Source organism: Rhinoderma darwinii, chromosome 6 (assembly GCF_050947455.1).
Source record: "Rhinoderma darwinii isolate aRhiDar2 chromosome 6, aRhiDar2.hap1, whole genome shotgun sequence".
Lineage (NCBI taxonomy): Eukaryota > Metazoa > Chordata > Amphibia > Anura > Rhinodermatidae > Rhinoderma > Rhinoderma darwinii.
In genome coordinates, this window is record NC_134692.1 from 42,186,366 (window position 1) to 42,209,607 (window position 23,242).

Below are 23,242 nucleotides of genomic sequence, written 5' to 3' on the forward strand. Positions count from 1 at the left end.
TGGTGCAGGATCTTGGTGTTGGACCCCCACAGATCATGTACTGATGACTTACCCGGTGGATAGGTCATCAGTTGTCCAGTAGTGGACAACCCTTTTAATACAGAAAGTATATTGGAAAAAGTTATAACTTTTCATTATACAAAAAAAAACAAAAAAAAACATTTGCTGAAACCAGACAACCCCTTTAACCTCATGCCAATGCTGCCATGTTTTTTTTAGAAAACAGATTGAGACCACATGTGCAATCCTAGACTATAGGTTGTGTATCTGCACATTACGCCACTAAGGCTTTGGCTACACAACTGAAGCGCTACTAGATTATTAGCCATTGGTTGTCCTATTAAGGAGTCTATGGCAATATTGACCAAGCTGTGTTGATCCATGGCCACTGCATTTCATTGGAACGCACTTGTTAAGCTGATAAGGTTTTTGTCATGTGGCTATCGCAGTATGTAACGTTTCATACTATCAAGAGGTTTAGTTTCAGGCCAGAATGACCAGAAGCATTTATAGACTAACAACGCATAATCTTTCCGGTATGTAGTTTTAGTGATTATGGAGCACAAGGTCAGACTTGGAGAGTTGTCCAAAATTACAGAAAAAGGGTTTGCTTTTTTCCCCATTCTGCAATACCAGACACAGCCCATGGAAAAGAGTGGTGCTGCTTCTGGGTTTTTCCTAATAGAGAGTGTCCCTTTAACAGTGTGAAACAATAGATATTTGGTATGAATCGTATGACATTTTAATAATTCATATGTATTTTGCCTATAAAGTATCATTTTCAACATGGTAAAGTTAATATATTTAATATTGATGCCCTCGCCTTTGTACGTGGAGATAATCAGGATGTATTTAGACAATACTGCATTAGCTGAAGCTGCTGTAAGGACTCGTCCAATATCATTACAGTGCCATTAATTGTGTCAACATATTTTGCCCATGCATTGCCTTTAAGCACAGTCTGTGAAAGGGTTCAGATCAGTTCAGTAAAGCAGAACATTGACCATGGAAGGACAGGATCCCTTTGTAACATTAGATGGCGCCAAGCCATGTTCTTGTACTGAAGGCAGCAGGAGGAGGAGGAAGCCTGCAGTCTTTCACCAGGCTGATGTACATTGATACATTGTTCTGCTGTCACCTTGTTTACAAATGTCCCTTCCTCTTCCAGCAGGGCCTTGTCTGTGCCCCCCACCATGACAGGAAACCACTCTGTAGCCAAAGTGAATAGTACTGCAATGCCCTGTGAATAGGAAAAAAATAAATTGGGAATGCTACAATATTTTGAAGTGTTCTGGTACCAATAGCACCTTAGGTAATGTAACTGGAGAGCACAGGTAAAATAATGCAACAGTAACCTGGCAACATGTGAACTTCACTGAGAAAGTGGAGTGGAAACAGCACCAAGTAGAATGGGCAGAATGGCATCCGACTCCCTCCCGTGCAGCAGTATGACAGATGTGTTAGGCCTCATGCCCACTTCAGTTATAATCTTCAGTGTGCTATCCGTTTTTTTAATGGATAGCACACTTACACATTCATTTATAATGGACCATGCACACTTCCCTTGTTTTAACGGTATAGTGTGGCCGTTCCGACAAAAATAGGACAGGTCCTACTCCTGTCCGTTTTTGTCGGAACAGTCTCAGCCATTCCATTAATTTGGTCCGTTAAAACAACGGATTGCACAAGGAAGCCATCTGTATGCGGTCCGTGTTTCACGGATCAGTCATTAGCGGCCGTACGACTGGCAACGAATGTGTGCATGAGGCCATCTAGTTACATTCCTGTCTTTACACTGTAAACCTGTAGTACCGCTACACTATCTATTGTATCACATTAATCTTCTCCAATGAATTTCCAGGCGATAGGATTATTCTATTCTTAATTGATCAATATTTCATAGCTAAAAAAAATAAAAATAAAATTATATATACATACATATATATATATATATATATATATATATATATATATATATATATATAAATATAAATATACACACTTCTGTCATTTCAGCCATTTTGTGTATAAATATTAAGACATTCGCTTAACCACAGTACCCAGAAAAGAAACTTACAAAAGAACAGACATTGCATCTTTTGATTCTTTGACCTTAGACTTTTATTAGACACATGTGAAATGAATGCGAGGTAGTTAGAAATCTGTCAGAAATACAAAACACAAGAAAAGAAAAAAACACATGTCTGCTCCTAGCCTTCAATCTCCAGCAGTCAAATCCTTTCGCTTGGTATCCACCAACATGTTAATGGGCAATGCAGACATGCAATGACGGACTGAAATAATGAGACACTCTCCATGGTATGAGCAGGAATTGTAAGCCCATCTGCCTAGTGGGCCCAGCGCGGTTATCACAATAATACAACAGGTATAAGGCACAGCGAAAACTCTAACAAGTCCTAGGGACCTGTGGACCACTTAAAAATAAAGATTCAGATTGGACTAAGTGCTCATAAGACCAGGCAGACTGTTTTATCATTCCCAGGCAAGGGCGGTAGGAGTGATAACCTGGTTAGACTACATTGCAGGACATTGGTTAATAGTATCAAGTTCCACCAATTCACTGCCTTAAACGATGTTAAACCCATTACATTTATTGCTTTAAAACAGGCACGTGTGACAAAAGATTGTCCTGTAGACGTCCTACATACAGAAAGGAGTAGGATTCTGGGATAGAACTACATATGTACATGGCTACGTTTAGCCAAAATGAGAAATAAAAAAAATAAAAATAAAAATCACATGGTAAAAAAAACACAGGGAAAGGTCATATAAAATGTTCCACGCGGAACAAGAACTAGCAGTCATAAAATGACCCTGTGCAAGGAGGCCATAAACCACTATAGGGACCAAAAGTACAAGGATAAAATACAATGAATGGAACGCATTTGTGCTCGATCAGAAACCAACAACAAGACACGGAGTCAGGAGGATTAAACCCCTGGCTCACAAACCACCCTGTGTTTTTAAATTGTCCCAAATTATTTACACTGTACACACACCCTAGAGATATAACAAACAAGACAGAACCAGTGACTAAAAGCCAGGGTCATCCAGTGTACAGACTTTTACAAAGATTGGTCTGCATGGACTTAAAAAAATTAAATAGAGGGGAAAAAAAGTGCAGATAACTCTTGACAAGCGAGGAGTTGAATCTGTTCCACTAATATACATTAGATCACTGGAGCCCTATGGGTGCTAAAAATCGTCCAAAAATTTCGCACAATATCAAAATTTGCACCCGGCTGCATTACTCCAGCTGTTAACGATTATAACGGGGAATCCGTGCCAAGTCCATCTGAGGTTTAGATGACACAGTCCTCATGTTCCTGTGTGCTGAACGCATTTGCTCTCAGAGTGTCTAGAGAATTCACAAGAATCAAAGTCCCTGTGAGATGCTTCCATCTTTTGGTGATGGGACTGCGCATTTTATCCAGTCCTGTTTGTAACTCCTGGATGACATCTCGGTAACTGTCCCCAATCTGTGCACTCCACGTAAGAAGAAAATCATAGGCTGGCTTCCACATGGCCTGAAAATGAAAAACAGATGGTTGAATTATTAGCTCCAAAAGGGTACATGGCTGAGTTTTGTAAGGACCTCCTAGATTTACTGTATCAAACTGTAACAGGGATTGCAATAAAGTATGTACAGTATTATATGGATCTGAAGAGCTCAATATATTTCTGACTTTAAAAATTTTAAGAATATAAAATAAGAAACGGCTACAAAGAGCATTACGATTTTTGGCAGTACTAGTTAATTTGTGGTCATATCGAATTTCTGAAAAACAATCTGATTCTATAGAAATGTGCTGGACTACTGGAACCTTTCTGCCTACTGTTTTATTCTGTCAAAACTTGAGATGTAATCACGGTCATAGAATTTGATTATTCAATATTTACCCCAAAAACAAATCCACTAATGCTCTTGTGAATAGTAATGCCAAATACGTGTACATTGCGAAACATATAACAGTGCCAAAAACTAAGACCCCATTTTAGTAGTACACGTAGCTCCCTCTCTTCGCTTTCGAAGTCACCTCTGTACATAGGTGATGATACAGGTGCAGGATTTTTTTTAGCGAAGCCGCAAAAGTAAATAGTGCCTGTGTAGAACAGACAAAAATTGGTTTCCGGAGGTAATTGTATGCTTGGGCTAACTTACATTCTGTGAGATAGGACTGTATTAATGCTGGACATGTGTGTGCAGGGTGTCGAATACCGGTGCAGAAGAGGTGTATTCTGTTTTGTTGGAGAGGAAGGATTTAATTCAGGTTTTTTCACCTTTTTATTTGTATTTTAAAATTTACTAAAACATGTATTTTACGCTAGGACACTCGGGATAGCAGGGAACACGTGAGCTTTTTGTTGCCTGTTGCCCCGATATACAGATTACTTGATCTAATGGTTACATCCCATTCATTCAGTTACGCACGATCTGTATACACAGACATGCAGAGAAGACGCAGATTGCATCTCCAATGCATGCCCCCGAGCCCCCTTTGCAATTGGAATCCGTAGTCCCATCCCGAATGCAGAATTTATCGCTCAATTTGAGGGTTTTTTTTAGTGACAGTAACGATTTATTTTCAATTCCAAGTGACAAGACAGGATCGAGCCGTCAGTTTGACACAATCCGTCTGATCGCACTGCACACAGAAGCAAACTTTCAAAAGCAGAATATAAATTAACGGGCTAATGACACACAGACTATGCCATAAGCCTGTTAATTTACATGGGGTGGGCAGGAAGAGGTTCGCCATCAAAATGTTCTCTCAGAATATTTCAATACCGCAAATTGAAACGGGCATTGGTGTGGCTTGACCGCTGCCAATGTGACCTCCGTGTAATCCATGATGTGTGCATCGAGATCAGAGGTACACAACTTCATATATTACTGGAATGGGAAAGACTCTTGTCCTCACAAAATTCAGTTGGAGAATGAGAATAACCACAGAAGCGATTAAAATTCTGATTTGTAGCAATATAAATGGTTTTCTACTTGCTATGCAACATTCAAACTGTATTAAAATTTTTGTTTTTATATTTGATATATAAAAAGGGTATTTTTAACATTTAGTGTGTCTTTACCAAAACCCTAGTGTACTGGGGTTAAATCAATACTTGTGCCATTAGTAGAGTTAAAGCAACTTTCCAATCCCTCTGGATAGTCATAGGCCACCCATAGAGTGAGTCAGATGATGGTGGGGTTACAGAACAAAAAAAAAAAAGTCATCTTCTGGCCTGCCGCTTCAGTTTGGAGTATCGGGCAGATACTATTGAGTGACATCACCAGCTGTTTACCTGCTCTATTCACCAAGACTGTGCCAACTACCACTACCGATAGGCTTGATGGCTTAAAAGGTGCGCATTTATTGGCTTTTATTATGTTTTTGCAGAGTCTGTAGTATATCAGTGTGATGTGAGAGCATATCGTAAAATATAACATTGTTATTTCTGTGCATGCATCCATCTTGCATGATCTCTTACCTCATTGTCCAGGACTCCATTTTTGTCACGGTGCGGTGCTTCATAGCCATCCATCTGCTGCCTTGAAACCTTTGCCAATTTTTCGGCAAGCTCTCGCCAGCGCTGAGAAACCTCAACTGCAGTAGTGAGCAATACAAAGTCCTGAATAAGGCGAACCACCAGGCCTTGGCAGTCCATTTTCAGTAAGGCCTATAAAAAGCAATAAAATAAGAGTAATGTATTATTGGTTTCCATCTTTAAAAATATAGTAGAAAAGCTTAAAGATTTTGTTTTTTTCTACAAACCAAAATAACTTATTTATTCCTCGGACCACATTTCGGATACATTTAAAACATTGCACATAATGTTTTGTAAAAAAAACCCAAAAACCTTACTTTATAATACTTTCATTGTCCCCATGGCTCATCTCTACCTCCTTTTCTTTTTTTTTTTTCCCCCTATGGTGCCGTAGACTCTTCCACAATTCCTCAGCCCAGAGCTACAGACATAAATAGCTTACTGCGCACACATGGCTTCCTATTATATTCTATGGGCCTCATTGGAGTGAATGGAGCCCATAGAAATCTATGGACGTGTCCAAGCATGTGCAGTAAGAAAAAGAGCGATAGTGGAACTTCAGTCCGAGCATGCGCCAAGCAAGGAAAAGCGCTGATCAGACAAGAGAAGCACAGAGAGGAACTGCCAGACTCGGCTAGGTTAGGGACAAGCAGCAGGACAAACATTTGATTGACAGGCTACCTCCTGGTAGGGCTGGGCAATTAAAAAAAATCGAAAGAAAACCGAAACTCAGCGCAACTAACAAACGTCATCTTGCGCATTTCTGATTTTTCCAATTTTTTTTCCCCACGGTTAAAACGGTATCTACAACTTTAGAATGAAGATACAGTTGATCCCACGGTAGAGCATTCACTATGTATCACTGGACACGAGGCAGTGACGTCATGGCGCCTCTCTGCGCCGAGCCGCACAGACCAAGAAGCAGAGTGATCTCCTCCACTAGTCGTTCGAATGGGGTTATGCTAGTATGTATATTAATTTTTACTAGGCACTATTGTGGCTGTTGAGTGCAGTTATAGGAAGCATTATACTATGTAGGGGGCAGTTATGGGGGGCATTATACTGTGTGGAGGGCAGTTATGGGGGGCATTATACTGTGTGCAAGGCAATTATGGTGGCCAAATACTGTGTGGAGAGTAGCTATGGGGGGGGGGGCATTATACTGTGGGTGCAGCTATAGGATGCTATACTGTTTGGGGAGGGAGCACTATGGGGGCAATATTCTGTGTAGGGTCAGGTAGTATATTATATACAGCAGTATACAGCAGGCTCAGGGGATAAAAAAAATATTTCAATGGCGCAGCATGCAAATAGGGGGCGTGGAATGCAAAAAGAGGTGTGACCTAAATAATCATTATTGAGGTTACAAGTTCAATTAATCGTTATTTTGATTTAGGTCATAATCGCCCAGCCCTACCTCCGGGTGTGGGGACATGGGACAGAGGTAGATTGATAACTCAGCAACGTTGCAGTATTTTTAATTAAAATGATTTACAAAGTGGCCTAGGTTTTCATATGGAAGTTTTTTTTTTTTTAAGGGCAGTTAGGTTAACGCAAATTTCTAATATAGTCTTGATTCATCACCATTTCGAAATCCTTGTTTGAGGTCAGAACATATTCTTTTTTTTTATAGCCAAAAACTGAATACGTCACAGTTGAGGCTTTAGGCCAATATATAGCAATGTATGCATTCAAGGCAATCAACATTCAGCCTAGAATTTAGATTATCACCTACACTGATACATTGTAATAATCATGAATACAGGAAAGCTTTGTGTTGCTGATGTGTTTAGCTCACATAGGCATGTCTAGACCAGAAACAGTGTAAGAAACAGACTGCAAACCTGACCTAATTTGTTGTGACATGTAAGGCCACTTTCACACAGACATATTTTGTGTCCGTATTTGTAAGTCAAAATCAGGAGTGGGTCCAAAACACGAAGATGTACAAATCTTTTCATTATACGGTTTATGTTCCACTCTGGGTTCCGGCTTACAAATACGGATCCAAAACACTGACCAAGTACTGTCGTGTGAGAGAGACCTTAAAGAGACTCTGTCACCAGATTATAAGTGTCCTGTCTCCTACATAATCTGATCGGCGCTGTAATGTAGATAACGCAGTGGTTTTTATATTGAAAAACAATCATTTTTGAGCAAGTTATAAGCAATTTTAGATTTATGCTAATTAGTTTCTTAATGACCAACTGGGCGTTGTACAGAGAAGTGTCTGACGCTGACCAATCAGCGTCATACACTTCTCATTGTTCCAGCCCAGCTTCTTTCATTGCACAATCACATTGTGCACAATCACACTAACAATGAGAAGTGCATGACGCGGATTGGTCACTGGTCAGCTTCATACACTTCTCTGTACAACGCCCACTTGGTTAAAAGTAAAACACGCCCAGTTGGTCATTAAGAAACAAATTAGCATAAATCTAAAATTGGCCATAACTTGATCAAAAATGATCGTTTTTCAAAATAAGAACCACTGCTGTTATCTACATTACAGCGCCGATCAGATTATGTAAGAGATAGGGCACTTATATTCTGGTGACAGAGCCTCTTTAAGGTGTAAAACAGGAGCGTTTTAATTCAGTGACAGCAAGTGGGGATCTTGAGAGTTCAGGAATTGAATCAATATTTAAAAGAACAAAAAACAAAAAAAAAAAACCTCCATAAAACTTTATTACAAAATGATTAAGCTTTCAAAACTATAGAAAAATAATCATTTGAATGGAAACCAATCAATACGTTCCAACATGATGTGCATAGTTTTCAAATTGTGCAACTTTCCTCTCAGAGGAAAGAAAATAAATAAATAGAAAGGGGAAGTGTATAGGTTAACCAAGATACTTCTATTCAGAAATCAGTCTTACCGAAATCAGCTCCTTTTGGAATGATTTCCTTTCTTTGCCTTCATTGTTGTTGCACTCCTCCTTTAGTTTCTCCAATACAGATGCCACCCTTTCAGCCTCACTCTCCAATTCCACGCGGCAAAAGTACGAAAGGGGAAGATTTCCATAACCGAGGGAATCAGCAAAGGACCTCCAGCTGCCAATGTTCTCCATTAACAGAGTCCGAACCGAGGCATAGATGTAGGTTAAGAATTTGGAAGGTCGCAGGATCTGCTCTAAAAGGGTGCTTGTGGTCAACTCTGATCCGGAGAAAAAGTTTGGTTTTGCCCTACCTACCACAAGTACATTCTTAGTATGAATCAGACCTATCTTGCCCTGGTAATAACCAATGTACCACTCTTTAGTCCATAGTTGTCCCTTTAGTCGGATCTTCTCTTCACTCAAAAGAGCTACCACATCTCCCTTCTTGTACTCCAGTAGATACTGGTTTTTACTTTGTCGCACAACAGTCTTTAGTAGTTTACCATATTTTAGGTTAGTAACTGGTCGTTCCTGGAAAGTTGGGTATTTACATGTAACAGCCAGAGGGGACAAGACTATTTTTCCAATTTCTTTTTTCTTAAGAAATCTTCTTGGCCCTGTGCATTTAAGACCAGTTTTTGGAGGTGGCCTAGGGGTTTGCACACAGTACTGTGATAAGATGTTACCTACTTCATCTCTAACCTGCACCCTTAGAGTAAAATCGGAAAGCTGTGCAGGGTCATGGCAATCAATTGGAAAGATTAACCGGCTAACTTTCCCCAGTTTCAGTTGAAATCCTCTCACAATCTTGCCCTGGTCACCAGCATCCACTCTATAATTCGTCATGTTGGAGTAAAGGCAAAGTTTAAGATCCTGAGGTTTGGACAGAATAAACTGTTGTTTCCCCCAAAGCTGTAAGGTTACTGGTGCTATCCCATGGGCTTGCTGGCTTACCTCATTGACCAAAAGGGTCTTAGGGGCACAGTCGTGACCAAATATAGCAACCACAGCTTTAAATGAAGGATGCACATGTTTAGGACCATACAGTCCAACAGTTACCTTCTTGTTAACATATTCCCACACACTAGAAGGAGGCACCATGCTCTTGGCTTGAACAACCATCACAACATACATAATTGGTTCTAAATTTTCCAGCTTAACTTGAACAGTGTCCCCATATGTGTAATAATGAGGCAACAAATTGTAAGGACCTTCTTTAGCATCACTCCGCAAGCACTTTATGGCGACAATATTTGGACCAGCTATATTACTTCGCAGCTCTACAGAGACTTTTACCTCCAATGTCAGAGAGGTCTGCACCTCCATATTGCTAAGTTTGATTTCCAGCACAGGGCTTACCGTTGTGCACCTATCATTGTTGAGTTCCAGTGGAGGATCAAGCAAGGCTTTGAGTGAGATTTGCTGCGTCTCACCAGAAGCTACATGTCCTTCTGGAACATGAATGCTAATGTTTGTATCCGGCAGCTGCACGGCACCCCCAGAGCTGTCCAGCCTGCAGACAATGCTCGTTTCCACAGGCTGAGTCTGACCCCAGCCAGGATTCTGGCCCAGCAAGTCCAGATCATGGCAGGACCGGGCCAGCTTGCGGTGGTTGAGCCATGCAGTTCTGAAATCTTCCCTGCTCTGGAACTGCTCAGGAGCTGGGGACTTGAGACCAGCAAAAAAGCTGCCCGTGGCTGGATTATCAGACTTTGCCTGGAGAATGGACAGCTCGGAGAGGCTGTAGGAACGCTTGCTCCGGAAGAATGGATTGTCCCTCCTTACAGGAGCTGGCTCTTCCATAACATCTCTGTGGTTGGCACGTGGTAAAAACTCCAAGAACACATCGGTGCTGGTTTCTGTAGAGCTGGCAGAAGAAGGTGCTAATGGATCAAACATCAGTAAGTCCACTGAATTTCCAGCATCTGGAGCTGTCTTCTGAGGGGTATTCACTGGACCATTCAGAAAAGGGTTTGAAACAGCAGGCCGTAAGAAGGGATTGTTGTTGTTATTTGTTTTGACAGAGTTCTGATTTAGGATATCAGTCCAATCACCTAACAGATCCAGCTCTTTAACACCTTCATCCAGGCTTTCCATCAATCCATCTATCATACCACTGTCACTAAGACAGGAGTCCCGATAGTTGAGGGGCTGTACATAGGCAGATGGTATGTAACCCATTTCTGTGGTATTGTGGGCATACCACCATTCACCTCCAGAACTGTCCAGCACATATAGATGTTCTCCTTTAGAAAATTTCAAGGTGGTAAAGTTACTGGGACAATAATCCTTTATAGCCACCACCTCCTTTACATTCTCTAGGGATGTAGGACTGTCGATAAGCAAAGAACTTGGTGACAACACTGTAAGAAAAATAAAAAAATCAAAGTCAATACAAACATACAGTGCACATTTAAAGAGAATCGGTCATCTATCTTAATCACTAACATTAGCCTAATAATATTAATATTTTTCCTTGGATAATATGGATGGTGGTATTTTGGTGCCTATTGCGCAATTTAAAAAAAGTAGCACCGTTTTGACTAAATTAAAAAAGGTGTTTTTCATTAAAAAAACAAAAAACACATTGATGACCTATTTTTATCATAGGCCATTAACGGGTGATCGGTGTTGGACCGAACCCTGGGATGCCCCACAAGCCAGTGGAAGTAGCCAGAGATCCTGTCCTCACTGTTTTCCTAGAAAACCCCTGTTAATGTTGGGCAGGCTCTGCAGAAAAAGCATGTGGCCTTTTCAGCTTCTTCTCTAGTGCACTTCTAATCAGTATAGCCACGGTCTTTCATTTTCTGTCTGATTCTGAATGAAATTTCTTTGGGGTACGGAGTCGGCAGGCTCGAAAAGGAAAGAGAGAAGGATTAATGTAATAAAAAGTGCGCTTGTAAGCAATAGAGGCAATATAACAACTTCTGAAAATCCATCGTGCGCGCACACAGTGATAAGAGTGGATCAACCTTAAGTGAATCATGTTTACTGTAATCTCGAATGATTATAATGTATACAAGTCACAACCGGATAAATTAGTGCTGGGAATGTTTTGTTTTTTTTAGTAAACACCAGAAATATTTGACAATGTGATAACATTCAGGAGTTCTCCTACATGAGGCAACATTTAGAAACCAAATTCATACACGGATTTAAAAGCCAAATATTATACAGATACATATCAACCACTCAGAGATGGTGGAATTATATTTTAAGATCACCAGCCATTGAAAAAAATATACGGAAGTATGGGGCACGTTAGGTTACATAGTCAGTGACTAAAGAGAACCAAGTCACAGGATAGGTGATAAATGTTAGAAAAGTCTGGGTCTGAACAATCTGCTTCATACAGCTGCATGGTAGATATACAGAAAGAGCCATGAGCGCTCTCTAGGCCATATCCATATCTCCCAATACGTTGTATGGATTGACCGCTTACAAGCTCAGCCACTGCTCCATATAGCACGTCTTATTACGGCCGTGTTTTGCGGTCCAGGCTTATAGAAAATAATGGACGCGGCCATGTGCCCGGCCCGCCATGTGCAAATGGCTACGGTCGTGTGCATGAGGCCTTAGAGGCTATGAAAACCTGTGAAGCAGTTTTCTTTTTTTTTTTTTTTTTTAATGTAATGTATATATTTAGGCATCCTAAATATTTTTCTAGTATAGTTTTCTTAAATTATATTTTTGTGCCGCTATACATCCAAGCTGCAGAACGTAAGCCAATGCGTGGGGGTTTGCTCTTTAAAAGGAAAAATATGTGTATTTATAAAAGCCAATCCCACCAAGAGACCATCCATGGTGTGTGCGGTGTCTTATCAGTATGTGTGAAAAGCTTGATGTTTATTTATATATGACCTTGGTTGCATTAACTTCAGGTTTAGAAGCACAAAAACTGAAATCCTGAAAGCTGTGCAAGGACAAAGACATTGATTTCTATACCTATCTCACAAAAACTAGAATTGACATCTTAACTTATAATAAAGTTGCTACAATAAAGTTTTTTTTAGTTTTTTTGCATAAAATCAGTAGTGCATATGAATATAAAACTTTGCAATATATCTCATTATGACAAAGTGGCATCTTCTGCACTTTCAGCAGCCTGCAGGCATAGAGTTATTATTCAGAAACCTCTTCAATTCCCAACATATCCTTCTAGTTTGAAATAGTCAAGCCCCAAATACACGTTGTGGATATCGGCATGAAGTGCGAACAATCCGCCTCCTATTGATTTCAATGGGCAATCCGCAATTCAGTGCAAAGATGGCTGATTTCCACACACGGATTAGCCCCAGTGAATGGGGCCAATCCTCGTGTGGATGCGTGGCACATATAACAGGAAATCTGCATTAAAAAAAAATTCTGAGTGTAAACACACAGATTTCCTTGAAATCCACGTTTTTCTTATCAAATTGGGACCTGTGAAAATACCCTAAATAGAAGGCATCGAGAAGGAGGGGGATACAGCTGTAGTCTCTCTTTATCAGTGTCTCAGTGAAACATCATGAGGGGGGGGGGGGGGACACACATCAGATTGGCCCAGAGCACACAACACCACGAACCATGAGGAACCCAATTACAGAAACCAACCAACGGAAGAAAGTCCCAAAAACATGCAGGTAGGCCTCTTCAGCATCTAGTTTTTTGCCTTCCGTGGGAGGTATACGTCAGGATGATTCCCGACTAATGCCTCAGACAGAAGACTGCAACGTATCCCGCTGTATAGACAGTGGGATACGTTGCCTGTATCCCCCCAGGCAGAGCACTACCTGAAGCACTGTGCACGGAGAATAACCTAAGGTCATTGTCCATACATTGCAAGCGCTCTGGATGAGGACTCCAGCCCTAGGGAAGCCCTTAACATCACTGTACATAGATAGACAGTAATGTCAAGAAGTTTACAACGCTGGAGTCCCCGGCCAGAGCGTCGGAAGTGCTCTGGCTGGAGACTCCGGCTCTGGAGAAGCTCCGGACGTCACGGTCCTTACAGCATATGGACAGTGATGTCAGGGGCTAGAATGCGTCGAAGGTGATCTGGCCGGGGACTTGGTCTTTAGAAAAACTCCTGACGTTATTGCCATTTATGGACAGGGATGTCTGGGGCTTCCTGTTCATACCGTACAGCGGCATCCGTCACTTATTGGCTCCAATGTTAAAAAACTTTAAAGGGGGTGTCCACTACCGGAAACCAGATAGGACATCAGTATATCTGTGGGGGTCAGATACCCGGACCCCGCACCGATCAGCTGCTCCGGTGGCCTCTGGGCACCGGACGTCCATGCCGTTAGCAGTTGGCTCCGGTCACAGAATAGCAGCGGAGTTGCAGCTTTGCTCCTATTCAGAGCTGCGGCCGCTATGCAATGTATGGAACCAACTACTTACGGCTCCTTACATTGCATACTGTGCAATGACATCCGGTTCCCGGCTGGGAAAAGCGATCACGCTGTTTAACTAGTATAACCGTTAGGAGAGGACGGCCCCCTCTGACAGCCCAACTGCCCCCAGAAAAGCAGCCCCCTCCGGCACGGCTTAGCACAACCCTGTGAAAATGACAATACATACAATACATTAGTATTGCAGTGTAATTTACCAGCGATCTGATGATCGCTGGTTCAAGTCCCTTAGGGGGACTTAGAAAATGTGAAAAAAAATTAAATACATTTTTCAGCAGTGTAAAAAATAAAATAAAATAATAAATTAAATTGGTATTGCTGCGTCCATAAAAAGTCTGAACTATTACAATATACAATTTTTTAACTCTCACGGTGAATGGCATAAAAAAAAAAAAAATTAAAACACCCGAATTGTTCTTTTTTTGGTCACCTTAGCGCTAAAAAAAATTGAATAAAGTGATTAAAAAAAAAAATCATACAAAAAAAAATTTTTTACCAATATAAACTACAGCTTATCCCACAAAAAATAAGCCCCCACACCTCTCAAATCGACCGAAAAATAAAAGCTATGGCTCCCAAAACTTGGTGAAACAGAATTTAAAAAAAAACAAAACATAAAATTTGGTATCACCGTAATCGTATTGAGACGCAGAATAAAGTTAAGAGCCGTAAAAAACAAAACTCAAAAAAACATGGAGGAATTTTATTTTCTTCCCCCAAATTCCACCCCATAAATAATTTTTTTTCCGTTTCCCAGTAAATTATATGGTACTTTAAATGGTGCAAATATAAAACTTCAACTCCTCCCGCAAAAAATAAGCCCTCACACAACAAAAACATTATGGCTCTTGGAAAGCGGGGGAGTGAAAAGCAAAAATGTAAAAACGAAAAGTGGCTGGGTTGTTAAAGGGTTAATTTTGTATTGTTTTTTTTAAACCATTAAATACAGAAATAAAACATTTTATAACTCACCTTTGACATCACTAAGGCTTTGATCAGGGACATTGCTACTAATATCAATGAGCGTCCCCTCAGACTTGCAGCGTGGCAGGCCATTAGTGTTAGCCGACCGAATCTTTTGAGCAGCCATCTTGTCGATTCCCTTCTCTTCACTCAGGGCAACATATCCTCCAGTTAGATACAATACCCGGTCTGAAGATGGGAGGCAGCTGAAAAGAAAATAGAGGTAAGCTTGTCAAACTATTTAAAAAACAGCAATTTACTGATGGGAGGAAAGTTAAAGGAAATGCCACATGGATTCAAGACCAATATCAGTATTGGAGTAGTTGGCATTAGGGCCTGTTCACATCAGCATTGGCTTTCCGTTGAGGGGTTCCGTCGACTACGCTATTGTCAAAAAAACGGAAACGTGATGGAATGGTCACAAACGGAAACCATTAGCAATGTTTCCATCACCATTGATATCAATGGTGATACAAACTGAAGCGAAGGTTTCCGTTTGACTTTCCGTTGAGGCGTTCACCCGACGGAAACCTCCGACAGAACCCCTCAACGGAAGGGCAATGCTGATGTGAACAGGCCCTTAGTTGGCCTTTTACGCAGAAATTGGTTCTATCCTAACAAAATTATTCCCACTCTTTCCTAACGTCTTGGTAGATGGCACAGATTTAATAGGATCTGTAGACAATTTACTCACCCTATATTATATTGATATGTCATTGAAGAATTATGTATAATGGTCCATGGGCAGAATATTTTTGTGCAGAACTTCCATTTTAGTCGACAGACAAACACCCACTCGCCTTTCCATGTATGTCGAGAAATATTTGTTACACGTAGATGAATAAACCATTTACAACAAGGGATTATTCACAGAACATCCCTACAGTGAACCTTTAAAGGCAGATTATTGGAACCATTATACATAAAATTATGTTACACATATACTATTCAGATTTAGGAAGAGCGCAGCTATTGAAGTGGTAAACAGCCCCTGAATTCAGATTTCCAACAAAATTTCATTATGGATTTGAACATCAGCTGCATGCCCTATCTGCTGCAGGTTTTAAAGCGAAACATTTTCAGCTACGTGTGAAGACAGTCATAGGCCTCATTGCCACTTGCGTATTTGATCAAAATTTTGCTCCGTTTTTCAAAATTAAAACCAGGAGTGGATCCCAAAAACAAAATTAAATATATAAATGGAAACATTTATACTTCTAGTTTCTGCACTCCGGCTCTTGGCTTCATTAAAGGAATTTCTGTGTAACATTTATTGCTGTTTCAATTTGAGACAATAATGTACCTTATCTCTGGTGTAAAGGCGCTAGATATGCTCACCAGTATGCGAGATATATTTTACTGCTCTTCAAGTCTGTTATACTCTAAAAGCTTTGCAAACAATACGACATCCAGTCATTTCAAGGCAATATTCATTTATCTTTACAGGTGTGAGGGTTATATAAATATTGTACCTCATAAAGTAAATAGCCTGATTGGCAAAAACACAAGATAACTATTCCACTAGTAGAGAGATTACATTTACAGTGGTGTTCTATAGAAGGGCTTCAAAAATGATCCCATAATGGGTCTGAGGGTGGTGAACGTCAATTCTTCTCCGAGTGCTCTAGTGGCAACACTGATTAGAGGAGAATCTCTGACATGCTTCTCCTGATTACTCTTCAGCATTTTTAGATGGTTTGTTGTAGTTTGCAGCCAGCATTGTCTTGAGTTGGGAAAAGTGAGGCATGTACAAAAATCAAATTTGGGTGCAATGTTTTGGCGCCCGCCCCCTTCCCCTCCATGCGATACCACAATCCAATCTAATTTTCCAGTAGAGAGAGTTCTGGTAACATTTTCTAGAATGGATTTTAAATAGAAAAAAAAAACACACAAAACTAAGCTGGGAAAACATCCACCCCAATCAATGGGATAATGGCCTTTAGATCACTGCAAACATTTTCCAACCATTGCATTTCACTTCCATCGGAGGTGCTCAATTCTTAACCAAAGATAAACAGATTGTTTATGCACTAGTTAAATTGTATCTGCAGATCTGGCATTCTACCTAGGAGGTAGCCAAGGCCTGGACAAATTAAAGATGACAAGTGGCCAATGTACCTATTAAATTGCTACTAGTGACAAACTTTTTGGGTTAATTTTTTTTTTTTTAATGTCGAAGCTCTTATTGCTGGACCAAAAATTGCTCCTGGAGTGGTCCAGGTGGCACCTGAAATCTATGGCATTTTGCCAACTTCTGAAAAAGCAACTGTTGATCCTTGGGCCTTGATTTTTCTCCAATCGACTGTCTCCCTTTCTACCATTAAATAAAGATGAATGATCGATCAAATGGAGCGTGTTTATGGGGATGTTGGCAGAGATAGCGGTCAGCAAACGAGAATCCAGCCAATAGCCATCTTAGGCTAGTGATACACGCCAACTTTGGTCAGGCAACAAAAATGTTTTACATTTTTCTGCAACTTGCTGGTGCACAACCATTTTACGATGCTATTTAGACTTTGTAAACCCAAATGCTCCTCAAAAAAAAAGCTGAAATGTCACAAATGAGTCACACACGACTTACAGAAGAGTCTATGCAAGTAAAGCTGCATGCGAATTGTATTCTGCGCCCAAAAAATTTAAATAATCAGGTTTGGATTTTCTGCAATTGTCTTGTCGCAGTCACTAAATGAAGGTTTGATTGGTCAGAAACGTGTGTGAGTAAACCCAGGCTTAGACCCCTTTTACATTGCGTTCGAAATATGGGCTCTCTTGTATGTCTCCTTTTCGTTATAAGTATAGGATCTCAGATACAAGGAAGCATTAGGGAAGGTTTCTCCTCTTCCTTCAATTCACCACATATTCATATACCTAGAAATCCAGCAGCACAGGCAGCGGGTGGGTGGAAGCCCTGAGGAACATAATCAGTGTCACAAATATACAGAATTTAAAAAAAAAATAATTAAGGCGCAGCAACTCCCAGGAATCAAGTGAAAAAAGGGTACCTTATTGCCCTGTGCAACGTTTCAGCTCCGCCCACTGGAGCCTTTCCCAAGCAGATAACACACAGTGTGATCAGTTTCCAGCATTTATTTTCTTTTAATGTTGATGATTATGGTAACAGTTAATGAAAACCCAAAACGTAGTCTCTCAGAGTATTACTATATTAAATAAGCCCAATTTCAAAAATGTTTTTTTGTTTAATTTTTTTTTAATACCGAAATGTTGGCCTACTGAGAAGTATGTACAGTATATGCACTCAATACTTGGTTGGGGCTCCTTTTGCATGAATTACTGCATCAATGTGGCGTGGCATGGAGGCGATCAGCCTGTGGCACTGCTGAGGTGTTATGGAAGCCCAGGTTGCTTTGATAGCGGCCCTCAGCTTGTCTGCATTGTTGGGTCTGGTGTCTCATCTTCCTCTTAATACCCTATAGATTTTCTATGGGGTTTAGGTCAGGCGAGTTTGCTGGCCAATCAAGCGCAGTGATACTGTGGTTATTACACCAGGTGTTGGTACTTTTTGCAGTGTGGGCAGGTGCCAAGTCCTGCTGGAAAATGAAATCAGCATCTCCATAAATTTGTCAGCAGGGGGGGAAGCATGAAGTGCTCTATAATTTCCTGGTAGACGGCTGCATTGACTCTGGACTTGATATAACACAGCGGACCAACACCAGCAGATGACATGGCTCCCCAAACCATCACTGACTGTGGAAGCTTCACAGTGGACCGCAAGCAACTTGGATTGACGCCTCTCCACTCTTCCTCCAGACTCTGGGACCTTGATTTCCAAATGAAATGCAAAATTTACTTTCATCTAAAAATAGGACTTTGGACCACTGAGCAACAGACCAGTCCGTTTTCTCCCTAGCCCAGGTAAGACGCTTCTGACGTCTCAAGGAATGTGACAGTTGTAGCCCATGTCCTGGATATGTCGTCTGTGTGTGGTGGTTTTTGAAGCGCTGACTCCAGTCGCAGTCCACTCCTTGTGAATCTCCCCCAGATTCTTGAATGGCCTTTTCTTAACAATTCTTTCAAGGCTGCGGTTATCATTGCTTGTGCACCTTTTTCTACCACACTTTTTCCTTCCTCTCAACTCTCCATTAATATGCTTGGATACAGCATTCTGTGAACAGCTTCTTTACCAATGTCCTTTTGTGGCTTAACCTCCTTGTGGAGGGTGTTAATGACTGTCTTCTGGACCACTCACAAGTCAGCAGTCTTCCCCATGATTGTGTAGCCTACTGAACCAGACCGTTGGGACCATTTAAAGGCTTAGGAAACCTTTCCCAAGCTCACACACATTTAGGATATTACCCACGTGGTACATTTTGGGTTAATGCTAGCACCGGCGGTAGCCAATAATGAAGATAACTAACGTTAAATATCTCAGCGAAAAATAATCCTCTCTCAAGTTTGCAGCATCGTTTTTGTATTGAAAACGGCTTTCAAATGAGCCCCCACTTGACCCCCCGCCCACAAGAGGGTGGGAGTGTTTTGTTTTTTTTGGGCGTTAACTGGTAGATTTCATGACCTCATTAAATTCCACCAAATTTCAACCCTCTACCTCGAGCCGTTCAAAAGTTATGAGATAGATATATAGCGCTTCTCCGTAATGTGACAGGGGCCTTACGTATTTTGGTGTGATCCACAATCAAACATATGATCATTTAATTTGGAGACTGCTACCTGTTTGTGAATGTAGAGAACAGATATCAGCCCTTCTAGGAAATAGGCTCCCATTATGACAAAAATTATGACCCATTATGACTTGTATTAATAATCGCCACAATCATGGCCACTCATTGATGGTAATCAAGAGAGAAACATTTTTGTAAGCATCTAAAATTAACGTTCCTGGTGCTGAAACATTTTTCAGATGGAATGTGCATAGGTAACAAGTCGTCTTGTTACCCATTAGACCGTAGCTATAATTACAGATTTTATTCCGGACAGATAAAAATTAGTCAATACACAAGGCTGAACCGTATTCGGTCATTTAAAAGGATGTTTATATCAGGAATAAACTGGGCAAAAGAAAAAAACAAAACCTTTGAGATGTCACATGTGCCAAGACACTGACTATTAATTTCTTTAACACATTGTAAGTCGATAATAGGATTCCTCTATAAACAGAGGCTAAGTGACAGAGAAAAACGTTTGTACTATTTTGAATCTAAACTATTGCACATTGCGTCTCATGGGAAATTAAATAATACAATGTAGAGTTTCTCAGGTTACACACTAACCAAGCCTAAATATCGATGGACTAGCATACACTATATGCACTGGCGGATTAAGTTGGCCATAGACCCTGGGCTGTTACCCAAACATGGGCCTCCTTCTCCACCGCCGCGTTGTAACTATTGTGAACAATAACTTGGTGTGCAACCATTAACAAATGGGTATTACAATTCCCCCTGTCAAAGGGATTTTGTCCCTACATACGGTCAGTCTCCAAATATCGTTTACAGTATCACACTGTGCAGGGACACGTCCTCCAGACAAGGGGAATGGTAACAACCATTTGTCCATCAGTCCTGGACTGCACAAATACTTTGTTAAATACAAGGATTTCCTATAATAAAGGTGACAGATTCTCTATAAATCCAGTAACTCGCAGGCGACTTCTCAGATTCTAGTACTTTCCCACCCCCTCTTTTCTTCTCCATTGGGTCCAGACTTCATGACTACTTCTCCCGGCCATAACCCATTTCTGCAGAATTTGCCCAGAGGTTATCGGCTCCTCACTTTGCCAACATTTCCACACCCATAAACGAAGATAAAATGCTCATGGTGCCACACACTGTGCCTCTGAATAAAATAGTACCAAACACTATAAAGTAGAGCACCACATACACAGAGCCCCCTGTAGATAGCGCCATACCCCCTGTAGAAACCGACACAAAGCCCCCTATAGAGCGCCACACACACACAGCCCCCCTAGATGTGACGCATGCGCCACACCGACAGACACGCTCTAGATGCGCCACACCGACAGACCCGCTCTAGATGCGCCACACCGACAGACCCGCTCTAGATGCGCCACACCGACAGACCCGCTCTAGATGCGCCACACCGACAGACCCGCTCTAGATGCGCCACACCGACAGACCCGCTCTAGATGCGCCACACCGACAGACCCGCTCTAGATGCGCCACACCGACAGACCCGCTCTAGATGCGCCACACAGACAGACCCGCTCTAGATGCGCCACACCGACAGACCCGCTCTAGATGCGCCACACCGACAGACCCGCTCTAGATGCGCCACACCGACAGACCTGCTCTAGATGCGCCACACACACAGACCCGCTGTAGATGCGCCATACCGACAAACCCGCTGTAGATGCGACACACAGCTTTCCTCGTTCGAGCGCCATCCTCTTCTCAGTGTCTTATGACCAGACCGCATCCAGCAGATCGACGCATAGCGCCGACTGCATTATAAAATTAAAAAAAAAGGTAGAATGACGGGGAAGGGAACCGACATGATGTCGATTGTATCCTTTGGGAGCGGATACACTTGATTCCAGGGGTCCTCAGTTTTGTTGTTTTTGCCACGATTCGCCTAAGAAACTGCTAAGTAGTCTTTGTGTCAGTAGGAATTTTTGCCCTTTCATCCAAAAGAGCACCTGTGGGGTCACAAACTGATGTTGGGTGAAAGGGCCTGCCTTGCAATTTGCGTCCTAGCTCATCTGAAGGTGCTCAATGGAGTGGAGGTCAAGGTCAGTCAAGTTCTTCAAAACCAAACTCACCCAACCATATGGACCTTGCTTTTTGCACTGGGGCACAGTCATCCTTGAACAGAAAAGGGCTTTCCCCAAACTGTTCCCACAAAGTTGGAAGCATACAATTCTCCAAAATTTCTTGGTATGCTGAAGCTTTAGGATTTCCCATCATTAGAACTAAGCCTAGGCCAACCCCTGAAAAAAAAAAACCCCCATAGCATTATTCCACCTTCACCAAATTTTACAGTTTGCACAATGCAGTCAGACAGGTAACGTTCTCCTGGCACTTGCCAAACTCAGACTCATCCATCAGACTGTCAGATAGAGAAGCGTGATTCGTCATTCCACAGAACACATTTCCACAGCTCCAGAGTCCAGTGGCCTCGTGCTTTACACCACTCCATCCGACGGTTGGCATTGTGCTTGGTGATGTAAGGCTTACATGCAGCTGCTCAACCATGGAAAGTCATGCCATGAGGCTCTCGGCACACAGTTGATGTGCGAATGTTAATGCCAGAGGAGGTTTGGAACTCTGCAATTGAGACAGCAGAGTGTTGGCGACTTCTATGTACTATGCGTCTTAGCACTCGGTGACCCCACTTTAACAAAGTTTCACAAACGGACTTGTTAGGGTATGTTCACACGGCAGCGTTCATTACGGTTGAAATCACGGAGCTGTTTTCAGGAGAAAACAGCTCCTGAATTTCAGACGTAATGGTATGTTGCAGGCGTTTTTCGCAGCGTCCATTACGGACGTAATTGGAGCTGTTTTTCTATGAAGTCAATGGAAAACGGCTCCAATTACGTCCCAAGAAGTGACAGGCACTTCTTTGACGCAGGCGTCTTTTTTACGCGCCGTCTTGCTAGCGGCGCGTAAAAAAAATGACCGTCGGCACAGAACATCGTAAAGCCCATTCAAATGAATGGGCAGATGTTTGCCGGCGAATTTGGAATTACGTCCGTAAATAGGGTGTGTGAACCCAGCCTTACAACGATGGCTTTTATTACAGCACCACGCTTGAATTCAGTGCACTCTTTAGCCCTTATTCACACGACAGGTTTTCCTGGCCGGGTGACGGCCGTTCATAAAACGCCCGTCACCCGGCTGCAGTAGGAACAATAGACCCCTAATGGGGCTATTCACACGACCGATTTTTTGACGGCCCGGGAAACCTGGCCGTCAAAAAATGGGACATGTCCTATTTTCGGCCGTTTACCCGGCCGCCTGGCTCCCATAGAAGTCTATGGGGCTGGGTAATACACGGCCATCATCGGAATGTGTCCCGAGTGATGGCCATGTATTCCATCGCTCGCTCCCTCCTCACAGCGCAGAGTGCATGTGAGGAGGAGGAGTTTATGCCATTCGGACGAATGGCTGTACGCTGGAGGTAAGTTTATACACTGTGTGGCAGGGCCGGGGTGTACAGCAGGTGGAAGGGAGCACTACGCTGGCTCCCTTCCCCTGCTTGTTTTAAAAGCGCCCTGGCCCGGCGACACCTTCCATGGCCGATGGCGCCGCTAGCAGCTGCTGCTGTTGCTACTACTGTAGCGACGCCACTATAGCAGAGCAGGGAGATACTGTGCTAGCCCCACTTTAGCTCCCTGAAGGAGTGGAATCCCCGTGTGTTCGGGGATTCCGCTCCTGGATAGAGCGCTTGATGTCTCTGTCCATATCTGGGCAGTGACATCAGGGGAAACTCCTGAAGCGG

At 42.0% G+C, this 23,242-nt stretch overlaps 1 protein-coding gene across 2 annotated transcripts in view; it reads right to left on the reverse strand.

Annotated features, from left to right (window-relative positions):
- Positions 1-2,097: 2,097 nt before the first annotated feature.
- The window catches only part of SH3BP4 (SH3 domain binding protein 4), a 51,022-nt gene continuing 29,877 nt past the window's right edge, over positions 2,098-23,242 (reverse strand). For both annotated transcript variants that reach the window (XM_075829596.1, XM_075829597.1), the window contains 4 exons: positions 14,816-15,012; positions 8,448-10,810; positions 5,509-5,697; positions 2,098-3,548 (listed from right to left, as the gene is read on the reverse strand). In XM_075829596.1, the coding sequence (XP_075685711.1) occupies positions 3,324-3,548; positions 5,509-5,697; positions 8,448-10,810; positions 14,816-14,933 (2,895 nt within the window). In that variant the 5' untranslated portion in view covers positions 14,934-15,012 and the 3' untranslated portion in view covers positions 2,098-3,323. The remainder of the gene's footprint in view (positions 3,549-5,508; positions 5,698-8,447; positions 10,811-14,815; positions 15,013-23,242) is intronic.